This window comes from Ascaphus truei, chromosome 7 (assembly GCF_040206685.1).
Source record: "Ascaphus truei isolate aAscTru1 chromosome 7, aAscTru1.hap1, whole genome shotgun sequence".
Taxonomy (NCBI): domain Eukaryota; kingdom Metazoa; phylum Chordata; class Amphibia; order Anura; family Ascaphidae; genus Ascaphus; species Ascaphus truei.
In genome coordinates, this window is record NC_134489.1 from 42,987,979 (window position 1) to 43,012,380 (window position 24,402).

General features: G+C 43.8%; 1 protein-coding gene across 1 annotated transcript in view; it reads left to right on the plus strand.

Annotated features, from left to right (window-relative positions):
• Positions 1-9,867, plus strand: part of LOC142499113 (methanethiol oxidase-like) — a 36,922-nt gene extending 27,055 nt beyond the window's left edge. Inside the window, exons 9-12 of the mRNA XM_075608019.1 lie at positions 3,260-3,381; positions 3,606-3,698; positions 4,047-4,165; positions 7,313-9,867. Of these exons, the coding sequence (XP_075464134.1) occupies positions 3,260-3,381; positions 3,606-3,698; positions 4,047-4,165; positions 7,313-7,475 (497 nt within the window). The 3' untranslated portion in view covers positions 7,476-9,867. The remainder of the gene's footprint in view (positions 1-3,259; positions 3,382-3,605; positions 3,699-4,046; positions 4,166-7,312) is intronic.
• The last annotated feature ends 14,535 nt before the right edge of the window (positions 9,868-24,402 follow it).

Here is a 24,402-nt window from a genome sequence, read left to right on the forward strand (position 1 = left end):
CTGAGCCTTCTCACATTCCCTCTCATACAGAGTCACCTGGTATTGAAGCTCCGCTTCCAACGATGCTCTGAAGACATGCAGCGTGGCCTTTAGCTCCTCATACTGCTCTGTGGGGACGTACTGGGTATTCAGACGTTCCTGCAGCGCTTGTACCTCTTTAGCTGCCTGCAGCTTTTCTTCCTGCAGCGTTTGCTGCTTCTCCTCAGCATACTGGAGGTGTGTACGCAGACCTTGCAGTTGGTTCTGCAGTCGGTGCTCTGCGTCCCTTGAAATGTCCAACTCCTCAGTGAGACTGTAGTTCCTTTCTGGAAACTTCCAGGTCTGTGCGGCAGCTGTTGGTCTCATGATGTGAGGCATCCAGTGCTCTGTGGAGTGTCTGAACCTCTTTCTGAGATATGTCCACCTCTATCAGGACACTGTTGACCTCCTGTTGTGAGGCATTCAGCTCTATGCGAAGAGTGTGAACCTCTTGCTGGAAGACTGTCATCTGCTTCAGTGCCTCCTCATACTTCCGCTTTAGCGTAGCCACCATTTTATCAGATTGGCTCTTGCTTTTCATCCATGGCGGAAATAGTAGCATTTGCAGTATCTAGCTCAGTCTTGAGATCGTCCAATTCTGTCCTGGCTAAAGAGTAAATTGTGAGCACATCTTTTGGTAGCCTCACGTTATTTTTCTGTAGCTCTGTGTAACCATCTTCCTTTTGATTCAATTGTTCACGGAGCATATCACAGTCATGCCTGGCATTTTTCAGGGCATCTTCAGGGCTGGTCAAGGGATCGTCACTCACTGGTTCCGGCTCCACTTCCCTGGGATGGTTGGTTGAGGGTTCCTCACTGTTGGCACTGGACAGACACTTCTTTAGGCTTCTGCCTTGGGCCCTCTGGATATTCGGTTAACCGCAGGACGAATTCTCCATTTTTTCTAGGCTGCAGGGCAACTCGGTCCCCCTTTTCCTCCACAGGATCTGCGGACGTGTCTGTTCCTTCCACGGTAAGTGAAGAACCGCTTTTCTTTTTCCGCTTTTTTGTTTTGGATGACTCCGTCCCATCCGGAATACTGGGGTCTCCTTCTTTATTTGATGCTTTAGCAGCTTTATTATATACGCCAGGCTTTTCTTGCAGTTGCTTTAGCTGTCAGAAATATTGGGTGATCTGCTGCTCCCGCTCTCTCTTGTCGACCATATTCGTCATCATAGAGGGCGTTTTTTTCTGTTCGTGCCGAGTTCAGGCACCCCCACCATTCTTGGGGTGTTTTGTGGATGTGACTCGGTTCGGGTTCCCCGTAAGAGATGTCTTCCTCTTTATTGGACTGGAAGGGCCACTCTTCCGTGGGGTAGGGTTCATTACAGGAACGCTGCATCTTGTCCTCCATTTTTAGGCTATCGGGTGCAATTTTCTTCCTGACCTCAGGAGGCGCTATTGCAGCTGTTGCCACTGTATTTGCTAGAACCCCCAATTGTGGTAGTCCTACAGATGGGCATATTTTGCTTGCAGAGGTCGTAGCTCTCACAGGCATCTCTGTAGACTTTTCTTTCTTGGATAATTTATTTTTATTTTTTTCAATATCAGCAGTACTGTGCATGCATTTTCTCTTATCAGGTATACAAGATGTGCAGTTGCTAGGGAAAAAAGTTTATTTGCTTTACACCATTTACTTGCTAGGTGTAATCTCTCATTAGGTATGCTGAATGTGTAGTTGCTAGGAAAAAACTTCTGTTTGCTTTACACCATTTACTTGCTAGGTGTAATCTCTCCGCTTCAGCAACAGAATTTGGTTTTCTGCCTGAGTTCAGTAATTTTCAGTCTCATCTTTGGGTATTATGGCATTCACACTTCACACTTTGGGTGTCTGTTTTTGCTCCCAAGATATATATAGAGAGACTTTTTTTTTTTACCTGCAGAAAAAAAAAACATTCTTTGCAGTGGACTATTTCTTTCATTCCCGGCAGGGTGACTCAACACTCAGCAATTGGCTTTGAAAAACCTTTTTCCCCTATAGGGCAATTTTACACTCGGCATTTGTTTGCTAAAAATTCCCCTGCTTCAGCACAGTCTTGTATCAATTTTCACACTTTTCTGCATATACTCCATTCACAGCTGGTAGCCCTATTCGGTGTGGCAACCTTTATTTGCAAAATCAGTACCACTCGTGGGTCACCATCTGTATTCACTGCTTCAGCGAAACTTTTGAAAACAACAAACACCTATCCCTTTTTAAGGGCTGACTCACTTCTTGAACCCTGACTATGGCTGGAAGGCAAAACCCCTATTTCAATGACCATATTACACTTTGTGATAGGCAAAATAAGGTTAGCTGTTTCAGCAGTCTCTCTCCTCTTGGGATTGGGGCAAAGAGTCCATCTGTGTTTTTTTTTTTTTTAAGTTTCAATGCAGTGTAAGTTTCAGTGGTGTGTCCCTTTAACTCTGATCTCTGCTGCATGAGGTTTTTTCTAAGTTGCTCAGACTTATTTGTAGGCAAAAAGCATAAAAAAAATTTCACATAAAAATCTCCGGTCCTTTTTAACTTCAAAGACACCTCTCATCTCACTTCGGACACCATATGTAGACGGACGCTCACAGAGGTACACAATTGGAGACTTTTATAAGGTGACATTATAATAAGGCTTTATTGTGCCTTTTCCTTTTCATCAGGAAATCATCCAAACACAGGGGGGGTGGAACAAAGCTTCTATTCACTTGGGAGTATCTCTAGTGAAAATACCATGTAATTAATTCACAAGTCCCTAAGTCAAGCATGTCTCGCAGCCCCAAAACATATAGCATGAAATAAGCAGATATAAGCAGTCTCTTAATAATGAAAGTCTTATCTGTTAGCTGCTGTAGAGTAAGCTTCTCTGCTCTCCTGGAACCGCACCCGTGCGTGCACAGAAAATCAGCATCCAGGTTTAGAAGTCTTATTTGGTGTCTTGCAATCAGCTATGCTGTGCAGAGCTCAAGACCGGTCAGGTCCAGAGATCTGTGTTCTCTTGGTCAGTATCTACTGGGAGACTCAAGAACCCTGCTCTGTCTCCAAAGTTCAGCCCACAAGTGAGCTAAGGAGTCACTTCCTGTCTCACAAGACAGGCTTTTGTAAGCAATCAGGCAGGTGGTGTTTGTTAATTGACTACTAGCAGTTAACCACCACACTGCTGGATTAGAGGCACATTACTTGAACAGGGATAACTCCCCTGTTACAAGGAGATATCATGGTGTCAGGTCAACTCTCTTCTCTCCCCACCCACATTTCCCTCCTCCCCAGGACTCATCACATCCATCCTGATCTCTCTGGATGATCGCTTCCTGTACTTCAATAACTGGATGCACGGTGACATCAGACAGTATGACATCACAGACATGAGACACCCCAAACTGGTGGGACAGGTGAGTCAAAGGGGCAGAGATGGCAGCGGCGAGAGAGAGGGAGATGGCGGGATGGTGAGACAGCAAGAGAGACTGATAGAGACAGCATATGGATATTATCAGTTGACCCAACCCTTGTGCTGCAGACCGGCACTCTCCCGTGGTTTAGCAGTCTCACCCCACTCTCTCAGTCCTGCCCTCTCGCTCACCCTGTCTCTGCTCCGTCTTCTCCCCCTTTCTCACAGGCCTTTCTTGGGGGCAGCATTGTTAAAGGGGGCAAAGTGACTGTGCTACAAGATACGGAGCTAACATCCCAGCCGGACCCTCTGGTGCTGAAGGTGAGCCCACAAAACCTGCCCCCAAACATCCCCATGTCATTACAGTAACTGGGCTTTCCTTGTCTCTGCTTTCCGCATTTCCGCTGCCCCTCCATATATCTCCTCTGTCTCTCTCTCATTTCTGCCACTCCTCATATCTAATCTCTCCCCTGTCTCTCTGCTCAGGGCTGTCTCCTTTCTGCTCATCATATCTAATCTCTTCTCTCTGCTCAGAGCTGTCTCTTTCCTGTCCCTTGCTCTCTCCTCATCTCCCACTTTTGAAAGAAAGCCCCCCTTCCAAGTGACGCACCTCAGCAGACCCCCTTAGAGCTGTAACAGTAATGTGCCCCCCATCTGTGTATCTGCCAGGGGAAGAAGATTACTGGGGGGCCTCAGAAGATGCAGCTCAGCCTGGATGGGAAGAGACTGTATGTTACAAACTCTCTCTTGAGCACCTGGGACAAGCAGTTCTACCCGGACATGGTCAAGTAAGATCCCCCCCCACCCTGTGTGTCAGTGTATTATATAATAATAATAATAATAATAACCCTGTGTGTCTGTGTATTATATAATAATAATAATAACCCTGTGTGTCTGTAATAATAAAAATAATAATAACCCTGTGTGCCAGTGTATAATATAATAATAATAATAATAATAACCCTCTGTGTCTTGTGTATAATATAATAATAATAATAACCCTGTGTGTCTGTGTATAATAATAATAACCCTGTGTGTCTGTGTATAATATAATAATAATAACAACCCTGTGTGTCAGTGTATATAATAATAATAATAATCCTGTGTGTCAGTGTATAATATAATCAGTGGTTGACAAATCACCAAAAAATCTACTCGCCACACAAAAAAATCTACTCGCCACCTAGTACCAAACGTGTGCTGCTTGGGCCAATATTTACTCGCCCGGGGGTTAAATCCACTCGCCCGGGGCGAGCAAATGTATAGGTTTGTCGAACACTGAATATAATAATAATAATCCTGTGTCAGTGTATAATATAATAATAACAATAATAATAACCCTGTGTGTCTGTGTATAATAATAATAATAATAACTCTGTGTGTCTGTGTATAATATAATATAATAATAATAACCCTGTGTGTCTGTGTATAATATAATAATAATAACCCTGTGTGTCAGTGTATAATATAATAATAATAACCCTTTGTGTCTGTGTATAATATAATAATAATAATAACCCTGTGTGTCAGTGTATAATATAATAATAATAATAATAACAACCCTGTGTGTCTGTGTATAATATAATAATAATAATAACCCTGTGTGTCAGTGAATAATATAATAATAATAATAACCCTGTGTGTCAGTAATAATAATAATAATAACCCTGTGTGTCAGTGTTTAATATAATAATAATAATAACCCTGTGTGTCTGTGTTTAATATAATATAAAAATAATAATAATAATAACCCTGTGTGTCTGTGTATAATATAATAATAATAATCCTGTGTGTCAGTGTATATAATAATAATAATAATCCTGTGTCAGTATATAATATAATAATAATAATCCTGTGTGTCAGTGTATAATATAATAATAATAATAACCCTGTGTGTCTGTGTATAATAATAATAACCCTGTGTGTCTGTGTATAATATAATAATAATAACCCTGTGTGTCTGTGTATAATAATAATAATAATAATAACCCTGTGTCAGTGTATATAATAATAATCCTGTGTGTTAAGTGTATAATATAATAATAATAATAACTCTGTGTCAGTGTATAATATAATAATAATAATAATAATAATAATCCTGTGTGTCAATGTATAATATAATAATAATAATAACAACCCAGTGTGTCTGTGTATAATAATTATAATAATAATAATAATAATGTGTCAGTGTATAATATAATAATAATAATAATAACCCTGTGTGTCTGTGTATAATAATCCTGTGTCGGTGTATAATAATAATAACCCTGTGTGTCAGTGTATAATATATTATTAATAATAATAATAATAACAATGTGTGTTAGTGTATAATATAATAATAATAATAACTCTGTGTCAGTGTATAATAATATAATGTGTCAATAATAATAATAATCCTGTATGCCAGTGTATAATATATTATTAATAATAATAATAACCATGTGTGTTAGTGTATAATATAATAATAATACTAACTCTGTGTGTCAGTGTATAATAATAATAATAATCCTGTGTGTCTGTGTATAATAATAATAATAATAATAACCCTGTGTGTCAGTGTATAATAATAATAATAACCCTGTGTGTCTGTGTATAATAATAATAATAATAATAACCATGTGTGTCAGTGTATAATAATAATAATGTGTCAGTGTCAATAATAGTAATAATAATCCTGTGTGTCAGTGTATAGAATAATAATAATAACACTGTGTGACAGTGTATAATATAATAATAACCCTGTGTGTCTGTTAGTGTACACACACACACACACACACACACACACACCTCCCCCTTAGACAGGTCTGCAACCCTGGCTTTCACCATTATCATCCAGCACACCATATAACATGGTCCCCTGTAAGCTTTTGCTTGCTGCATGTTCACAGCTTTGAGCACAGCCAGGGTTAAGATGCACAGCCAGTAAACCCACCCACAGACAGCTGTTTCGACCTTTAATAGCCCATCAGTGTGGGGTTGGTTACACTGGCTATGCAAAATGAAGCAGGTATAGGTTTCACCATACTTAGTTAAGGTATGGGGGGGGGGTAAAAAAAAGTGACAAAAACCCTCCACGGTAAAGCATATAGCAAATGGAAATATTACTGTATGCTCAATTACATGTCTTAGGTCTGCAACCCCGCCTTTCACCATTATCACCCAGCACACAGCACTTCCACTGCAGCAAGGGATTCTGGGAAATGACATGCAAATGAGCACAGTGTCACCTTTTGCTTCAAACCAATGACTATGGTCCCCTGTAAGCTTTTGCTTACTGCATGGTCACAGCTTTGAGCACAGCCTGGGTTAAGATGCACAGCCAGTAAACCCACCCACAGACAGCCGTTTCGACCTTAGTGGTTCTCATCAGTGTGAAGTTGGTTAACTGGCTATGCAAAATGAAGCAGGGATAGGGTTTACCATGCTTAGTTAAGTATATCAGCTGAAGTCTTGAAAGAGCGGCTGTGAGAGTCTGTGGTAGGTTGTTTCAGGCGTGCACACTTAAAATGGATACACTGTGTCACTTTCTCTCCTATCCCTGTATAGTACATACAATGTGTAATACCGTGTATATACAATGTGTCACCTCTATATCCTATCCCTGTATAGTACATACAATGTGTCACTTTCTCTCCTATCCCTGTATAGTACATACAATGTGTAATACCGTGTATATACAATGTGTCACCTCTATATCCTATCCCTGTATAGTACATACAATGTGTCACTTTCTCTCCTATCCCTGTATAGTACATACAATGTGTAATACCGTGTATATACAATGTGTCACCTCTATATCCTATCCCTGTATAGTACATACAATGTGTCACTTTCTCTCCTATCCCTGTATAGTACATACAATGTGTCACCTCTCTGTCCTGTTGCCCTGTCCCTGTATAGTACATACAACATGTCACTTCTCTCCTCTCTCTCAGGGAGGGCTCAGTCATGATGCAGATTGACGTGGATACAGAGAAGGGCGGCCTGAAGGTCAACCCAAACTTCCTGGTGGATTTCGGGAAGGAGCCGGACGGTCCCGTCCTGGCTAACGAGTTACGCTACCCAGGGGGGGACTGCACCTCCGAGATCTGGCTATAGGGGCCACGTTTAATGAGAGCCACATGACAGACCACGTAATGTCCACGTGCCATAATTCATCCCATAATTTAGCTAGAACCGCCGCTATTGTACACCTCTCTCACCTCTTTCCACACACGTGGTGGCTGCATGTCTCCTCTGATTGTATTTCTCATGGGATCCAGCTATTGATGCAGACCTGCTACAAACAGTAAATTGTTTCCTCTTCCAATAATAACACATTTATTGTGTGATCATTAATAGTTCTTTCATTACCTCTCACATCGTACTTTCAGCGTCTCTTCTGCTAATACCTCCTCCTCTATCGATCTCTCTGTGGGGGTACCCCAGGGCTCTGTCCTGGGACCTCTCCTCTTTTCTCTGTACCCACTTTCTCTAGTTGACCTAATCACATCTCTTGGGTTTAAATATCACCTTCTATGCTGATGACACACAAATTTACTTTTCAACCCGACTCCTCTTCCTAAATGTTACTTTTATGTCTGAAGCACTTATTCCCATGATCTGTTATTGTATTATTTCACTACTGTGAGGTGCTATATACATTAATGGCGCTATATAAATAAAGATATACATACATACATACATAAATACATACATTAGTAAACACTTACCAAAATAATGCAATAACCGAAAGCAATGCAACAACCAGCAGTTAAAGAAGCTATCCTAAACTGCAACAACGTTTTTACATAAACCCAAAATATTCAGAACCTGTTGTAGTCTGAGCATATGCTTACACTGTTGGTCGTCCATGGATACTGTGGGTGATGTATAAGGCTAAGATAGAAGTAATTACTTCCGATACTGTGCATTCATTTTGTGACCATTATTATCTTGGCCTTATACCTACCCCAATACATGTCCTGTTTTGGGCTCTGTTGCGCTCTTTCAGTACAGGTTGCTGACTTATTTGAGTACCACCTTGCATATCATATAGGATAGGTTAGCATTTGCTACATGTATGTTGGATTTTTGGGGGGTACTAGTGCATTTTTTCAGCCTCTTATTTACCAGCATATTACCAACTGTGGGTTCTACATCACCCACAGTATACATGGATGACTAATTAACAGCGTTATTTCTGCACTTATAGCCTATTTAGGCGATTTATTTGTGAGCTACTTTACTGTGTACGATTAGTGTGGCGGTATATCACCTGCTTTGCTTGTACCCCACCTGCTCTTTATATAGGTTGTGTGTACAGTCCCTGTGTAAGCATATGCTCAGACTACAACAGGTTCGGAATATTGTGGCTTTATGTACCCATGACACCACTTTGCCTATGTGGCACTCACCAGTATACACACCTATTGATCTCCGTCTCGTCATTGGGGATTTTTAACTACACTGTATGTATTTTATCACGTTTATCGTTGGATTTTACCGTTAAAGTTTATTATTTTTTGTCCTGTGTTTAGTGGTCCCGTGGGACCTGTTGGTGGTCTATTTCACATTTGAGGGTTTGTGGTAACAGTTACTATACTGTTACTTCAAGTTCACTTTTCCTCGGTATATCGTGAGTGCAGTTAATAGGGGCCTTAGTGACCCCTTGTGGTCACTTACTGTAGTTTCTCACAGGTGTGCAATGTCAGCAGATTATGTGCTGATAATGTAAATTACTTTCCCCAGACTTTCTGTCTGTTTGCATCATAAACCTTCGTCATTACAAGACACATATATACATTTATAGGTGCACTTTCATACAGGCATGGACAACCTTTTATAAGGTGTTCCACTAAATTCGCACACATTTTTTTGGACCCCCCCCCCTCTCTCACTCAATCCCCCCTCCTCTCTCACTCAGTCACCTCTCCCCCGTCTCACTCAATTCCTCAGGGATACATGATACATAAAACAGTATCATGTACATGTTCCGTTTCATTTTTAAACAATTTTTTTACTAACTTTATATTAAAGAACTTTTCAAATCATGTTTTTCCCTTTTCCTTATTAACCATAGAATTAGGTTTTTAATTGTGACTTGTGTTCCTTTCTGCTTACAACTCAAATGTAATTATTACACTTTTGGCAGACATATCATCGCAAAGAAGTTTGTTAGAACGCACTGCACCATTATCTCTTTGGGACGGTGTCAGGTGTAAGAATCTTGTACACCAGGTTTCCGACGCACATTGTCGGCCTGGGAGTGACGCTATTGAAAGGGGGAAATAATGACACAATTTGAGTTGTTTATTCGCACATGAATGCATTGTAATGATTTTGGTGATACCCTACTGCAGGATCATTAGCTCAGCGGCAGCCTAATTACAATGCACAGCTGAGAATATCAGCCCCTGCGGGCCGCTAATCAGAACTGTTCCGTGTTCTTCCATCTGATTGTATTGTTCTCGCCTCGCAGCTTCTGAAATAAACATTCCTGTCACCTTCAGTCTCAGACATTCATTGTTTGTGGAACTCACCAACATGTCACTGGCCCTCGTGGCAGTACGGGGGTTATTACACAGCACCACGTGGCTGCATTTTAATTGTAAAACTATTTGTTTTTAAATCTGTTAGGTACAAAAATACAAACGCCTACCTTGCCTCGTTTTAAAACAAATAAAGATTTGCTATTGATTGACTTCAGAATATTACAAAATTGTTGTCCTCTGGCTGCTAAGGGGTTAACCAGAAATGATCCCAGCTCGAGGTGTATATACACCGTGCTCTGTAGCAGTGGTTGTGAAAAGTGGGGGGCAGGAGAATTTCCAGGAGGGGGCGCGGTGGCTACAGAGGTCCCGCGCTCTTCCCCAAGGCACTTAAATGCAGCGGGTCCCGAGTGAGGCCTCTGCAGCTTCTACCTGATCTTCGGTGACGTGTCACCATGGTAACCGGTGTCAATTGACGCTGCAGAGTCAATTGCAACGTGACGTCATTTGACGCCGGAGCCGAGCAGCAGGGGAGGAGTGCGAGTCAGGTGAGCACGTAGGGGGGTGCAGAATCAAAATTTGCGCACCCCTGTTCCATAGCACAGTTCCCCAGTACAGCCATATAACGATACTATAATGCATAGCCCCGATACACTGTAACAGCCTCCGGGTTATAGCACTTCTGGCTTTGGTAAAATGTTTCCATACAAGTTTATAGGTGAAGCAAATTCTTCTGCCCAGTAAAACAGTTCTATGGGAATAAGTATAACTATGAAGGATAATGGTTTAAGTGAAGGGTTGTTTGTTTATAGGTAAAGGGTTTCGGACGGTTCGGAATGAACATTTCTTAGCCCTGAAAGCAGAGCCAGTATTGGCAGCTCTAAGTGTTTTATTACTAAATCCTGCCAGCTCACACCCACTGACATTCAGCACAAGGTGTTCTACAAGAAAAGTGCCACAACCGGTTTAAATCCGTTCCGTGTATATCTGTGCCACAGGGCGAGTGAGGATCTAACTGCAATCCTGCTGGAGAGGGACAATTAATAAAGAAAAAAAGGTACTGCATAGTAACATATGTATGTATGTATGTATGTTACAGGTTTTCCCCCACACTGGGAGATCTCCCTATTACACGGTGAGTTATGCTGGTTACCTGCTGGCTCACAGAAGCACGTCTGTGTTAATGGGGAAGACAGGTCAGGCTTTTGGGGTGATGGTTGGTTCTTTCTCACTGCTGCAGCCCCTCCATCTCCAGCAGGCTCCAGTAGCACTGAATGCAATCCCTGCAGGGGAGCCCTCTGCTGATACTCCCCCATATTAATTGCCGTCTCTGGCCGGAGTATATTATAAACAGGTACGATTTATTCTTCAACAGCAACACAGCATACAACTGGATGCACTTCTTGTCCCTCCTCCGGATGGTCCCTGGAATTAACCCCCAGGCTAGGGCCCAAGAGTCTGACCTTACTCTCCCCCTATTCCCTGGTGGCATAGGAGCTAGTTGTCCCACTCCCCTAAGAGAGGGGATGGAAGGTGGTCAGAGCCCAGCACTGATTAATGTACATTTGGCTCTGCAGTCCCTTTTGTACCCTAGGGAGGGTCCAAGGTCTGAACCCCTGAATGGGCATCACACAGGCCTTAGCCCACCCCATGTCACTCAAGGGAGCTGCTTACTGCAGGGGAAAACCCAGATTGATCCTAACACTGCGCTGGTAACGGATTATGTGTAAGGGCTGTTCTATACTACTTGCACGCGGCAGTTTTAGTTGGCTGAGGCTAGTCAGCCTTTCTATAATGGTGCCGAGTGCGCGCACGGCAGTGAGCATGGAACCGGCCAGCGGGAGAGGATGAAGAAAAGAAAGCATTTTCGCTGCTACCGCTGCTGAAATGTATATATGTGTGTGTGTATGTGTGTATGTATATGTATGTACAAAGTTAATAAACAATTTATTAAAGTATTTATTTCAAAACTTTAAACACACACACATACTGCCATACATATATATACACACACACACACACACACACATACATACAGTACCTCACTCGCGCACAGCATACACACAAAAAGCGTGCGGAACGTGCACGCGCGTTCACACAGGTACATGCGTGCGCACGGCCGCACACAGTATAGAACGACCCTTAGGCAGGGCAGATTAGTAGCTAAAAAGAATCCATGGCTACACACTCCCCCTGGTGGAATCTCACGGACCCCGCTGAGAACCTAAATTTATGTCCCATCCTTCAGTTGAAACAACCTGGAACAATACAGAACAATTCATACTATAACCATTTATAGCATACAGTTGATAGCATACTTTTAATAACAGTGAGGCATTACAGATCCCTCCCATAACATGGTGAATCCTTCTCACCCATCAGGATGACCATCGTCGAACCCATCCCAGTTTCTCCAGTCCTGGGAAGCTCTAGCTCCCCCCTGATTGTCCTAGGAAAATTGGGTAGCAACCTGAAACCCTTCAATGTCTTTGGAGGTCTTAGGCTCTGCAAGGTCTCTGTGGGTATCAGTGTCAGTGTTACAGCCGGCACCTTGTGCTTGTCAGGGTCCGTCGGGGCCTTGCGCCCCCACCCCTGGCTCGGTCGTGGTGTTGCTGTAGTAGGGGATCAAGTGGGGCCGTACTCACTGGAGCGGGCAAAGTAGGGTCCTCTGCCCCGGCTGTCGCCTCCACGGTGATGACATCCGGCCACACCAGATGTGCGTAGATGTCCTCGGCGTGGGAAGACGTACCGGCCGGCACCTCCTCGCTGGAGCCTGGAAGGAAGAAGAAGCATCCTCACCGCTCTGTGGAATCGTGGCAGTCTCGTGTATGGTGAAGAACAAACTCACAAAGTTTCTGATCTTTATATAGCGTGGGGGCCCCCAAACTCACCCCTAAAGATCTACTTAATTATTTAAACACCTGATTGTAATTATCCCCTTTAATTTAGCTGATAAAACGTTTAACTTTTGCACATACCCTGACTCTTAATTACTCATTGTTTGTCTAATTCATACATAATTTTGTTTCAAAAGACATGGAATTGGTTAATATAAACCTTATTGGACATTTAAGAAAAGACCGGTTTTATCATGGGAAAACTGGAATTTCCATCATTATGATAGGGGTTCACAAACGTTTTCTCGACACTATATATATATATATATACATATATATATATATATATATATATATATATGTAATACGGTGTGTGTGTATATATATATATATATATATATATATATATATATATATATATATATATATATATATATATATATATATATATATATATACACACAGTGTTCGACAAACCTATACATTTGCTCGCCCCGGGCGAGTGGATTTAACCCCCGGGCGAGTAAATATTGGCCCAAGCAGCACACGTTTGGTACTAGGTGGCGAGTAGATTTTTTTGTGGTTTGTCAACCACTGTATATATATATACATACCGTATATATATATATTTATATATATATATATATATATATATATATATATATGCAAATATAACTGTATGCTCATCTGCATGTCTTAGGCAGGTCTGCAACCCCGCCTTTCCCCATTATCACCCAGCATACAGCACTTCCACTGCAGCAAGGGATTCTGGGAAATGACATGCAAATGAACACACAGTGTCACTTTTTGCCTCAATAACCATTTTTAACATGGTTCCCTATAGGCTTAAGCTTGCTGCATGGTCACAGCTTTGAGCACAGCCAGGATTAAGGTGCATACCCAGAAAACCACCCACAGACAGCTGTTTCGACCTTGATGGGTCTCATCAGTGTGGGGTTGATTTTACTGGGAATGCAAGAGAGGCTATGGGATAGGCTAAACCATAATACTGAGTTAAGTTATGGTGAGTAAAAAAAGTGACAAAAACCCTCCACAGGAAAGCAAATATGCAAATATAACTGTATGCTCATCTGCATGTCTTAGGCAGGTCTGCAACCCCGCCTTTCCCCATCATCACCCAGCATACAGCACTTCCACTGCAGCAAGGGATTCTGGGAAATGACATGCAAATGAGCACACAGTGTCACTTTTTGCCTCAATAACCATTTTTAACATGGTTCCCTATAGACTTAAGCTTGCTGCATGGTCACAGCTTTGAGCACAGCCAGGGTTAAGGTGCATACCCAGAAAATCACCCACAGACAGCTGTTTCGACCTTGATGGGTCTCATCAGTGTGGGGTTGATTTTACTGGGAATGCAAGAGAGGCTATGGGATAGGCTAAACCATAATACTGAGTTAAGTTATGGTGAGTAAAAAAAGTGACAAAAACCCTCCACAGGAAAGCAAATATGCAAATATAACTGTATGCTCATCTGCATGTCTTAGGCAGGTCTGCAACCCCGCCTTTCCCCATTATCACCCAGCATACAGCACTTCCACTGCAGCAAGGGATTCTGGGAAATGACATGCAAATGAGCACACAGTGTCACTTTTTGCCTCAATAACCATTTTTAACATGGTTCCCTATAGGCTTAAGCTTGCTGCATGGTCACAGCTTTGAGCACAGCCAGGGTTAAGGTGCATACCCAGAAAACCACCCACAGACAGCTGTTTCGACCTTGATGGGTCTCATCAGTGTGGGGTTGATTTTACTGGGAATGCAAGAGAGGCTATGGGATATACATACCATATATATATACAATGGAAATGTACAAATTTGATGTGAAGCGATTAAACTGCCCCTCCAACAGCATAGTGCCAAGTGCAGTGACAGACAGTACTGTTATAGACAGTAACAGACAGTACTGTTATAGACAGTAACAGACAGTACTGTTATAGACAGTAACAGACAGTACTGTTATATCCAATGCCTGTGAACAGAGGAAATGTGTTAAGAACCAGCGCAGTTGTGACATCACGGCAGGCGCACTAGAATGCCAGGGAGGAGAAGTTGTGAGTCAGACCCACAAGTAGAGGGAAGAGAGAGGCGCTGTTCCCCAGAGACCGGTGAAGCCAGGCACAGCGGTTCCAAGGTTCCCAGGCTCAGCAGGGCGACCGTTAAAGGAGACGATGGATTCAGCGCAGAGTAGCGTGGGATAAAAGTGAGCGGTCCTCTTGCCAGCAGGGAGTACGGAGTCGGGAGTAGTAGGACGAGAAAGCATCTGGGAGATCACTCTCACAATTCACCGGTATCCTTTATAGCAGGAGTGGCCATCCCCAGTCCTCAATGGCCACGAACAGGTCAGGTTTTCAGGATATCCCTGCTTGTATAAACCATCTGTTGCGGCTATTAGATATTGGCTTGATTTTGACAATACACGATCGCGATCACAAAACAGCTTTTTGCTTTCTAGTATTAATTTTATACTTAGATACAGGTACTTCCTTTCTAATGATTTATTTTAATTACATGTACTGTAGCACCCTGGCTAACTTTAGAAAATCCCTGCATGTCAGCCCTTGTAGCTGCAGGCAGTTTAGGGGTTAAATAAATCCCCCCCCCAGGCCTGAGACCTGTGAGTTGGTCACACTGCTGTTACTATATGTTGCCGGAAGTGTTAGTCACGCTTAGTTCTGCAAATTCCCAGAAGGTCACATGTACCTGGGGTGACTCTTCTGCAACATGTATTCTGCCCAGCAACTGGGGGTGGGGTTATCCCCCTACCAAGGTTAAAAAAGGGGCATACATGTGCTTGTCCCTTCACATCTCCCAGACTCCAGGAGGGAATCTCACATGTATATACTTACGTATTCTCCCCGTTTATTGTTTTCCTAGTTAGGGAAGTGCCCTTTAAGATAGGTTACCACTTAAAATAAGGAACTTGACAGACAGACTCTTATAAGGAGAGTATTCTCCAAACCATAGAGGAGCAAAAATATATATATATATATATATATATATATATATATATATATATATATATATATATATATATATAAAAGTGAAAAAACCTATAAATTGCCTACTCACAATAGAGTCACTATAATCAAGCAGAATCCCCAGCAGTGGCAGGGCTGTCTCCGGCTGGATCTGGATACAATGCAGGTGCTTCAGTGAATCTCAAAGAAAGAAAAACAGAACCCCCCCCCCTTCACATGTTTCAGGTCCGTCCCCCTCTCTCCGGACGGGGGGACGGACACACACACACTCACACACACACACACACACACACACTGTTACTGCAATAGATGCTGTTCCTGCAATAGATGCAGATATATGTCCTGACCGTCGCGTCCCATTGACACGCCCCCTGTGTCCCATTGACACGCCCCCGCGTCCCATTGACACGCCCCCGCGTCCCATTGACACGCCCCCGCGTCCCATTGACACGCCCCACGCGTCACATTGACACGCCCCCCGCGTCCCATTGACACGTCCCCGCGTCCCATTGACACGTCCCCGCGTCCCATTGACACACCCCTGAAACGCTCGCAACTAGCAGGACAAGATTTGTCTCCTGCGTACATGTCACATGACGTCACTGCGCATGAGCGCCAGCGCCCGCTCCGCGCTTCGCTTCACCCTGGCCGCAGCCTATTGGTCTGGATCTGCGACCTGGCAGGGCGAGAGGCGCTTTTTTTTGTAAATTCTTTATTTGTAGTCTACAGTTTTCTAACAATCAATATATACAATACAATACAATACACACAAGAACCATGCCTACAGTTCTACATTCCATATTAGCATCACACATATCTGTAAGTATCCCAACCTCAAAACAACATGCCTCGTGATGTTAAAACTTTAACAGCACTCCCATATAAACAATCATTTTATGGCACCAAACAGTATATTGTATCACACCATTTAAAATATAAAATAAATTATACTTGACAACATAACATATAAAATATACAGTAATATAACCAACTAAACCAATATTACAAATAATATTAGACATAACAGAACAAAAAAATAAAAGAGCATAACATAAACAAGCCCAAAAATGAAATATTAGCCGCATTAATCATTAGTATCAAGCCTTTGGTAGTTATTTTCCCCTATCTGCTTCTCACAGGGTCCTGCTATTAATATATTCTGTCCATGGTAACCAGAGGTGTTCGAATTGTAACATTGTATCGAGGGCTATATATGACAGCTGTTCCATTTTCAGAACCTCCCACATGCTCGAGTCCCATGGTTCCATATGGTTCTATAGTTCTATGGTGGGCCCCTCCAGCTTTTTCCAACTTGCAGCGGTAGCACATGTGCTGCGTTTAGCATCTTAATATATAAAATCGAAAGGTTGGTACTGGCTGCGGTGAATCTGATTGGTCCTCAGCCTCTGGCCAATCAGATTGGTGGGTCTGACGTCACCCAACTGCCACTCTCTTCCCCCTCGGCCACACTCGCTCTCTCTCTCGCTCTCTCTCTCGCTCTCTCTCTCGCTCTCTCTTTCTCTCCCCCTCTCTCTCTCGCTCTCCCCCTCTCTCTCTCTCTCCCCCTCTCTCTCTCTCTCCCCCTCTCTCTCTCTCTCCCCCTCTCTCTCCCCCTCTCTCTCTCCCTCTCTCTCTCCCTCTCTCTCTCTCCCTCCCCCTCTCCCCATCACACTCACCTCCCTCCCCGGTGCTCACTCACCTCCCTCCCCGGCGGGGGGACAGGCAGTGGGCAGGCAGCCTGCAGCTGCCTCGCGGCGCCGAGTGCCTAAGATGGCGGCGGCCGGAAGGACCCCCTTCTTCCCTCACGGCGCCGAGTGCCTAAGATGGCGGCGCCCGGAAGGAGAGGTGACATATCTGGGTGTGTGGGGGACACTGTGTGTGTGTGTCACTGCGTGTGTGTGTGACACTGTGTGTGTGTGTCACTGTGTGTGTGGGACACTGTGTGTGTGTCAGACACTGTAGGGTGGGGACCGGAGCTGCGCATGGGGGGGGGGAGGAGCGGAGAGAGAGGTTGGAGCCGAGAAACATACAGGGGGAGTGGAGAGGAGGGACCCGGAAATTTTAAGCAAACCCCCCCCCCTCCTGTCCACTGTCCCCCCCTCCTGTCCACTATCTCCCCCCTCCTGTCCACTGTCCCCCCCTCCTGTCCACTGTCCCCCCCTCCTGTCCACTGTCCCCCCCTCCTATCCACTGTCCCCCCCACCCTCCTGTCCACTGCCCCCCCCTCCTGTCCACTGTCCCCTCCCCTCCTGTCCACTGTCCCCTCCTGTCCACTGCCCCCCCCACCTGTCCACTGTCCCCCCCTCCCCGCCTGTCCACTGTCCCCCCCTCCTGTCCACTGTCCCCCCCCTCCTGTCCACTGTCCCCCCCTCCTGTCCACTGTCCCCCCCCTCCTGTCCACTGTTCCCCCCTCCTGTCCACTGTCCCCCCACCCCTCCTGTCCACTGTCCCCCCCACCCCTCCTGTCCACTGTCCCCCCCTCCTGTCCACTGTCCCCCCTCCTGTCCACTGTGTCCCCCCTCCTGTCCACTGTGTCCCCCCTCCTGTCCACTGTGTCCCCCCCTCCTGTCCACTGTCCCCCCCATCTGTCCACTGTCCCCCCCCTCCTGTCCACTGTGTCCCCCCCTCCTGTCCACTGTGTCACCCTCCTGTCCACTGTGTCCCCCCCTCCTGTCCACTGTGTCCCCCCCCTCCTCTCCACTGCCCCCCCCCCCCCTCCTAGCGGGAAATTTAACTCACGGGCAACGCCGGGTCTCTCAGCTAGTATGTATTAAAAGTGATTTCCTAATTCTATGTTCTTTCTCTGTTTAACAGTATAACCAGAGAAGGGGTCAAAGAACATAGAACAAAACAGTCTTTTGGAATTCTAATTTTGGTAATAATGAAAATCTGTTCTGGTATCAGGTCCCAAAACCTCCTTATTTTCTAACAGTCCCACCAAACATGAAGCATTATTCCCACCTCTGCACAACTTCCCCAGCACTTCTCCAGCCAGGAGGCCTCTGGATAACATATTTTCGGTTTTTGTGGTGTATAACAGGGGGAGCGCAAACTTTTTTCCCTGCGCCCCCCTGCCGGCGGTCTCCCCACATCCGCTCACCCCCGCTCCGGCGTCGTTTAAGGGCCTTCAGGAAGCGCGAGGGGCCTCTGTGAACCGTGCCCCTCCCCCCCCCGCAGGCAGTCTTGCGCTCCCCAGTTTGCGCACCGCTGGTGTATAATACCACCTATACATAATCTTATACAAATTTTCTAAGATATTCGTTAATAGAGAGGAAGAACGGGCGTTTGTCCACATTTGCTTCCATTGGAGTATAGAATATTCTCTACCTAACTCTTTTTACCATGCCAGTGTGAAACCTGGTTTAGATTTAATATTATTTTCCATCAGTGTTTTATAGATATGATATATTATTATTTATAGCTATATTATATATAATTATTTATAGATATATATTATATTATTATTTATAGATATATGATATATTATGCCCACCTGCAACCCAGCAAAAAGAAAAGTCGTGTGCTGTTGTGGGCATATACATGTACAGCAAATATACAAAGGTGCAAATACATATTAGCTTCTTTAGGTCGCATATAACTTTTTAGTACAGCACAGTGTATATTGACCGGACAAAAATATTTTAGCTAGGATATATGATATGATATATGTAACCTAATGTTGGAAGGTTGTTTGTAAGATGTTAGGCACCGCTCGCACAGCACGCTATACGACGTGCGCGCGCTTACGTGTGCGCGCACGTTCGTCACAGACGCTGGCGGCTGTCTTCGGCTGGTTTTCCCGCGCCTCGGGCGCTTTCAATAGTAAGCGCCATTAGCGCTTATCTATTGAAGCGGCCGCCGCGCAGGAAACTTCGTTTTAAACGGAGAACAGACCCGCGGCTAGCCTGCTATGCACCCGGTAAGCTTTAGAATAAAGCTTGCCGGGACAGTATATGCTCCATATTGCTCTAAACACACACACAATTGCCAAACCAATTGCTTCCATAGTCAACTCTATCCTGACTGCAGGCCATATCCCTAAGACCTGGAAAGCTGCCAGAGCTGTCCCAATCTTCAAAAGTGGGGACAAAAACACTGTCTCAAACTACAGGCCAATCTCCCTTCTCCCAATCCTATCCAAAGTCATGGAAACGTGTCCACTACCAATTAAGCGATAACTACAACAAGACAAATTTCCATAGCCAATTCCAGTCTGGCTTTCGCCCTAAACACTCCACGGTAACTACCCTGCTAAAAGTTTGCAATGAAATCCAGTGTGGAATGGAACGGGGTCAACTCACTGGTGCAATATTCCTAGATTTTGCAAAGGCTTTTGATACTGTTGATCATGTTATCCTGCTTAACAAACTCATGTGCTCTGGAATAGGGAAGCTTGCTTTAAACTGGTTTCAGTCCTACCTATCAGGTAGAACCCAACATGTATCCATCTCAGGCTCTAACTCTAACCCCCTGGATATCACCTGTGGCGTCCCGCAAGGTTCTGTTCTGGGGCCCCTACTCTTCTCAGTGTTCATCAATGATCTTCCCACAGCTTGTCAGGAAGCCTCAATACACATGTATGCAGATGACACAATCCTATATGCACACAGCCATAGCCTCTCTGACCTTCAACACATACTTCAGTCTGACTTTTTCAGACTCGAAAACTGGATTTCCCAAAACAAACTGTTTTTAAACACTGACCAGACTGTAACAATGGTATTTGGGACCAAGACTACATTTTTAAAGCTTCCAGCGACTGAACTGCAGATTAGAACCAACACTAACACTACCCTAACTCCTGTTACTAGTTTTAAATATCTGGGCATATGGTTTGACTCCCACTTAACATTCGGGATGCACATTGATACCCTGACAACCAAGACCTATGCCAAACTAGGGGTACTTTACAGGAACAAATCCTCCCTAAGTCTCCTGGTCAGAAAACGTATCGCACAGCAGATGCTAATGCCAATTATTGACTATGGAGACATAGTATATGGCTCGGCACCTCAAACCCACCTTAGCAAACTTGACACCCTCTACAATTCAATTTGTCGTTTTGTTCTCAAATGCAACTACAACACACATCACTGGGAAATGCTCAAAGAACTAGATTGGTCATCACTCGAGTCTAGGTGCAAAGTTCACCTTTCCTGGCTTGCCTTCAAATTCTTTATGGGCAAGCTACCCAGCTACCTGAACAAGCTCCTCACCCCTACCACATGCAGCACCTATCACCCGAGATCAGACTCCAAAAGACTGTTCATGGTCCCAAGGCTCAACAAAGTATCCGGCCGCTCCTCCTTCTCTTACCGTGCACCCCAAAACTGGAACAACCTACTAGAGACTCTCACATCCACCACCAGTTTAAGTTCTTTCAAATCTAAGGCTGTCACACATTTTAATCTGGTCTGTAACTGTTTCATACGCCCATAATATATATTATCTTTAACTGTGCATGCAATGTCTTGTATATAATTTATACCCTGCTCATTTATGTAACTGTATTTGTAAACATGTATTTGTCATCATAACTCTGTGCCCAGGACATACTTGAAAACGAGAGGTAACTCTCAACGTATTACTTCCTGGTAAAATATTTTATAAATAAATAATAAACATACACACACACGAGCTCTCACACACACTTGTTGACCTATGTCGGATCATTCCGTCTGCTTGGGATGATCACACACCGCCCAGCAGACGGAGGCGCGCACACGCGGACGCGCGCACGCAGCATCGCGAAGCCCCCTGTGTGAACGCGGCCTAATTCTAGCCTCAGCTACCAGAGATGAGATACCACAAAGTAGTGTAGCTGAATTTGTAGATAAGCAGGAAACAGCGCTGAGCTACAGAGGAAATTGCAACCACACCAGGAAGGTACCCAAATGTTAGGTTAGGTACCGGACAGGCCAATTTATTTTATATACAGAAAAAAAGAAAGATAATTCTGTATGTTAGGAATTAGCATATTTTGCTTGACTACAGAACTGTGATGTATACAGGCGACATATAAGTTAGTGTAGAGAAATGACAGGCAGAACAGGGAGACATTAGCGAGACTGACACTGGTACCCTATTTCCGGGTGAGCGCAAACGTTTCTTGCTGCGCTCCCCTGCCTGCCTACTTCGGAGCTGGTGCCCCCCCTCCTGCCTTGCAGCTGCGTCAATTGATGCTCCGGGGTCATGTGACGTCAGGACACGTGACACGCGGCGTCATTTGACGCCTGTGACTTCACGTCACATGACCCCGTGGCATCATTTGACGCCGCATTGCCATGGAGACGCGTCACAGCATCTGAATCCCGGTAAGTTTTATTGTTGCAGAGGCCTCACGCGGTCCCCCCGCGTTTCATCTAAATGCCTGGGGGAAGAAAGAGGGACCTCTGCAACCACCCGCGCCCCCCCCCCCAGAAAAATCTCCCGACCCCCAGTTTGTGCACCCCTTCCCTATTTGATGGTATGTATAAGCAAGCATATAATGAAGAATTGTACTCTGGATTTGTTACTATTGTTATTCTTTTATTACTGAGTACTGTTGTATACAATAAATCATAAATATTACTTTATATTACTCTCAAACTCATTATTATTATTATTATTATTATTGAACATACGATATCCTATGATAAGCATGTAGAGCCTTTTCCTACAGATAAAACTTTGTAATAGGATGCTTCTTATTTAGTGTGAGAATATAATCCTGCTGCAGACAGTATTCTGAGCTAAAAGGTGTGACCCCCATTACAATTGGCGCCCAACGTGCGAGGCTCGGGAGTTTAATAAAAAAGTAAATATATATATTACCCATATTTCTAAGATACACATGTAGAAAAGACTATATATATATATATATATATATATATATATATATATATATATATATATATATAAAACAGAAGACACGGGTGCTCAATGCTACATCAAATTGACAAAACATATATGGTAATGAGTATAAAGTTTAAATACTTGAATAATAATAGTAATTACTTGTTTTTTTAGTTAAACCCTTTGGCCAAAGCGTCATAAGCCTGCATACCAACGTCAAGGTAAACCAAAAATGCAGGTCCTAACACTAATTTGAGCTATCTGGGAATGTGTGTTAATCAATTTCTGACTGGTAACAGTCTATGGAGGTTAGGTGGCACCTCCCCCCAGAGCTCACCCCTCCCCACCTTTTTAACTTGGGAGGTTCTGGCAGGACTCACTGCAGTTCCTTCCCCTCATACAAAGGTAACAGGAAGGATTCACACTTTTAGTGTTAGGACCTGCAATTTTGGTGTTATATTCGTACCTAAATATTTTATACATTTGCTCTTCCAGTCAAAAGGGAAATTTTCTTTAACTTGGGCTGCCAACCCTGCTGAAAGATTTATATTTAATACCTCTGTTTTTGTTAAATTAATTTAGAAATTAGATACTAAACTATATCTACCCTGGACCTTCATTATATTTGGCAGCGATACTAATGGATACTAAAGGATTTGCTATTATTATTAAAAGCGTAATATCTGGGTGATTCCTTATTGATTCAGCTAATGGTTCCATTATTAGAGCGAAACTCAACGAGGACAGTGGGCAACCCTGTCTCGTGCCATTAGGTATTCTGAATGAGTTTGAGACCTGTCAGTTCACCTTGACCCTTTCCGATGGGTTACTATATAATGCCTTTATATATTGCCTGAACATATCACCCATTCCTATCCATTCCAGCATTTTAAACATAAAATTCCATTGTACTCTACCGAACGCTTTTTCCGCGTCTATAGATAATATCATAGTTGGGGTCTGCGTTTTATTAATCTGGTGCAGTATATTTATAATTCGCCTGGTGTTGTCATTGGCTTCTTTTTTTTTATATAAATACAAGTCCTGGCAAATATTCATTAAGTCTATTCGCTAATATTTTGATATCCACATTTATAAGCGATATTGGACGATAGCTTGCACAATTTAATTTATCTTTCCCTGGCTTGGGGATAACCGTTATATGCGCTTCAGACATATACTGAGACAGATTCCCTGAGTCTCTTAAAGTGTTGAACATATCCTGGATATGTACTATGAGTGAGTTAGCAAATGTTTTACAGTACGTATGTGGTAGCCCATCAGGACCTGGGCTTTTCCCATTGTGCAAGAGGCTCTTTAATTAGATGAGCCACAACCAGTCTGAGAGTGAGAGGGAAGGGAAGGTGTTGCACTGTAACTGCTGAAAGCCTGTCCTGTTCACAAGATTTGTCCATCCACAAGATTGTCTATGCAAAGGAAGAAGTTATTCCCTGTTATTCATCGCACCTTTATACAAGCCGGCACGGATCTACTACATCTACTCTGAGATGCGCAGGTAACTGCTGAGTACCCACACCCTGAGCAGGTACAAACCCTGTCAAAGCCACAGAGACTGTTCTATCAACTCCCTATTCACTGTACACCCTATCCCTCGGGCTGGGCTTGGGTAGAGGTGTTACATACACATATCTATACACGTAAACATATTTATAGGACTCACAGTGAGGCCCTCTGCCAGAACTACGAGGAGCCTGTTTCTAGAACATTGGGGGGAGCTACATATATCCTTCTATCTCCCTATAGCAGTGTTTCCCAACTCCAGTCCTCAGGGAACCCCAACAGGTCAGGTCTTAAGGATATCTCTGCTCCAGCACAGGTGGGTCAATCAAACTGACTGAGCCGCTGATTGACCCACCTGTGC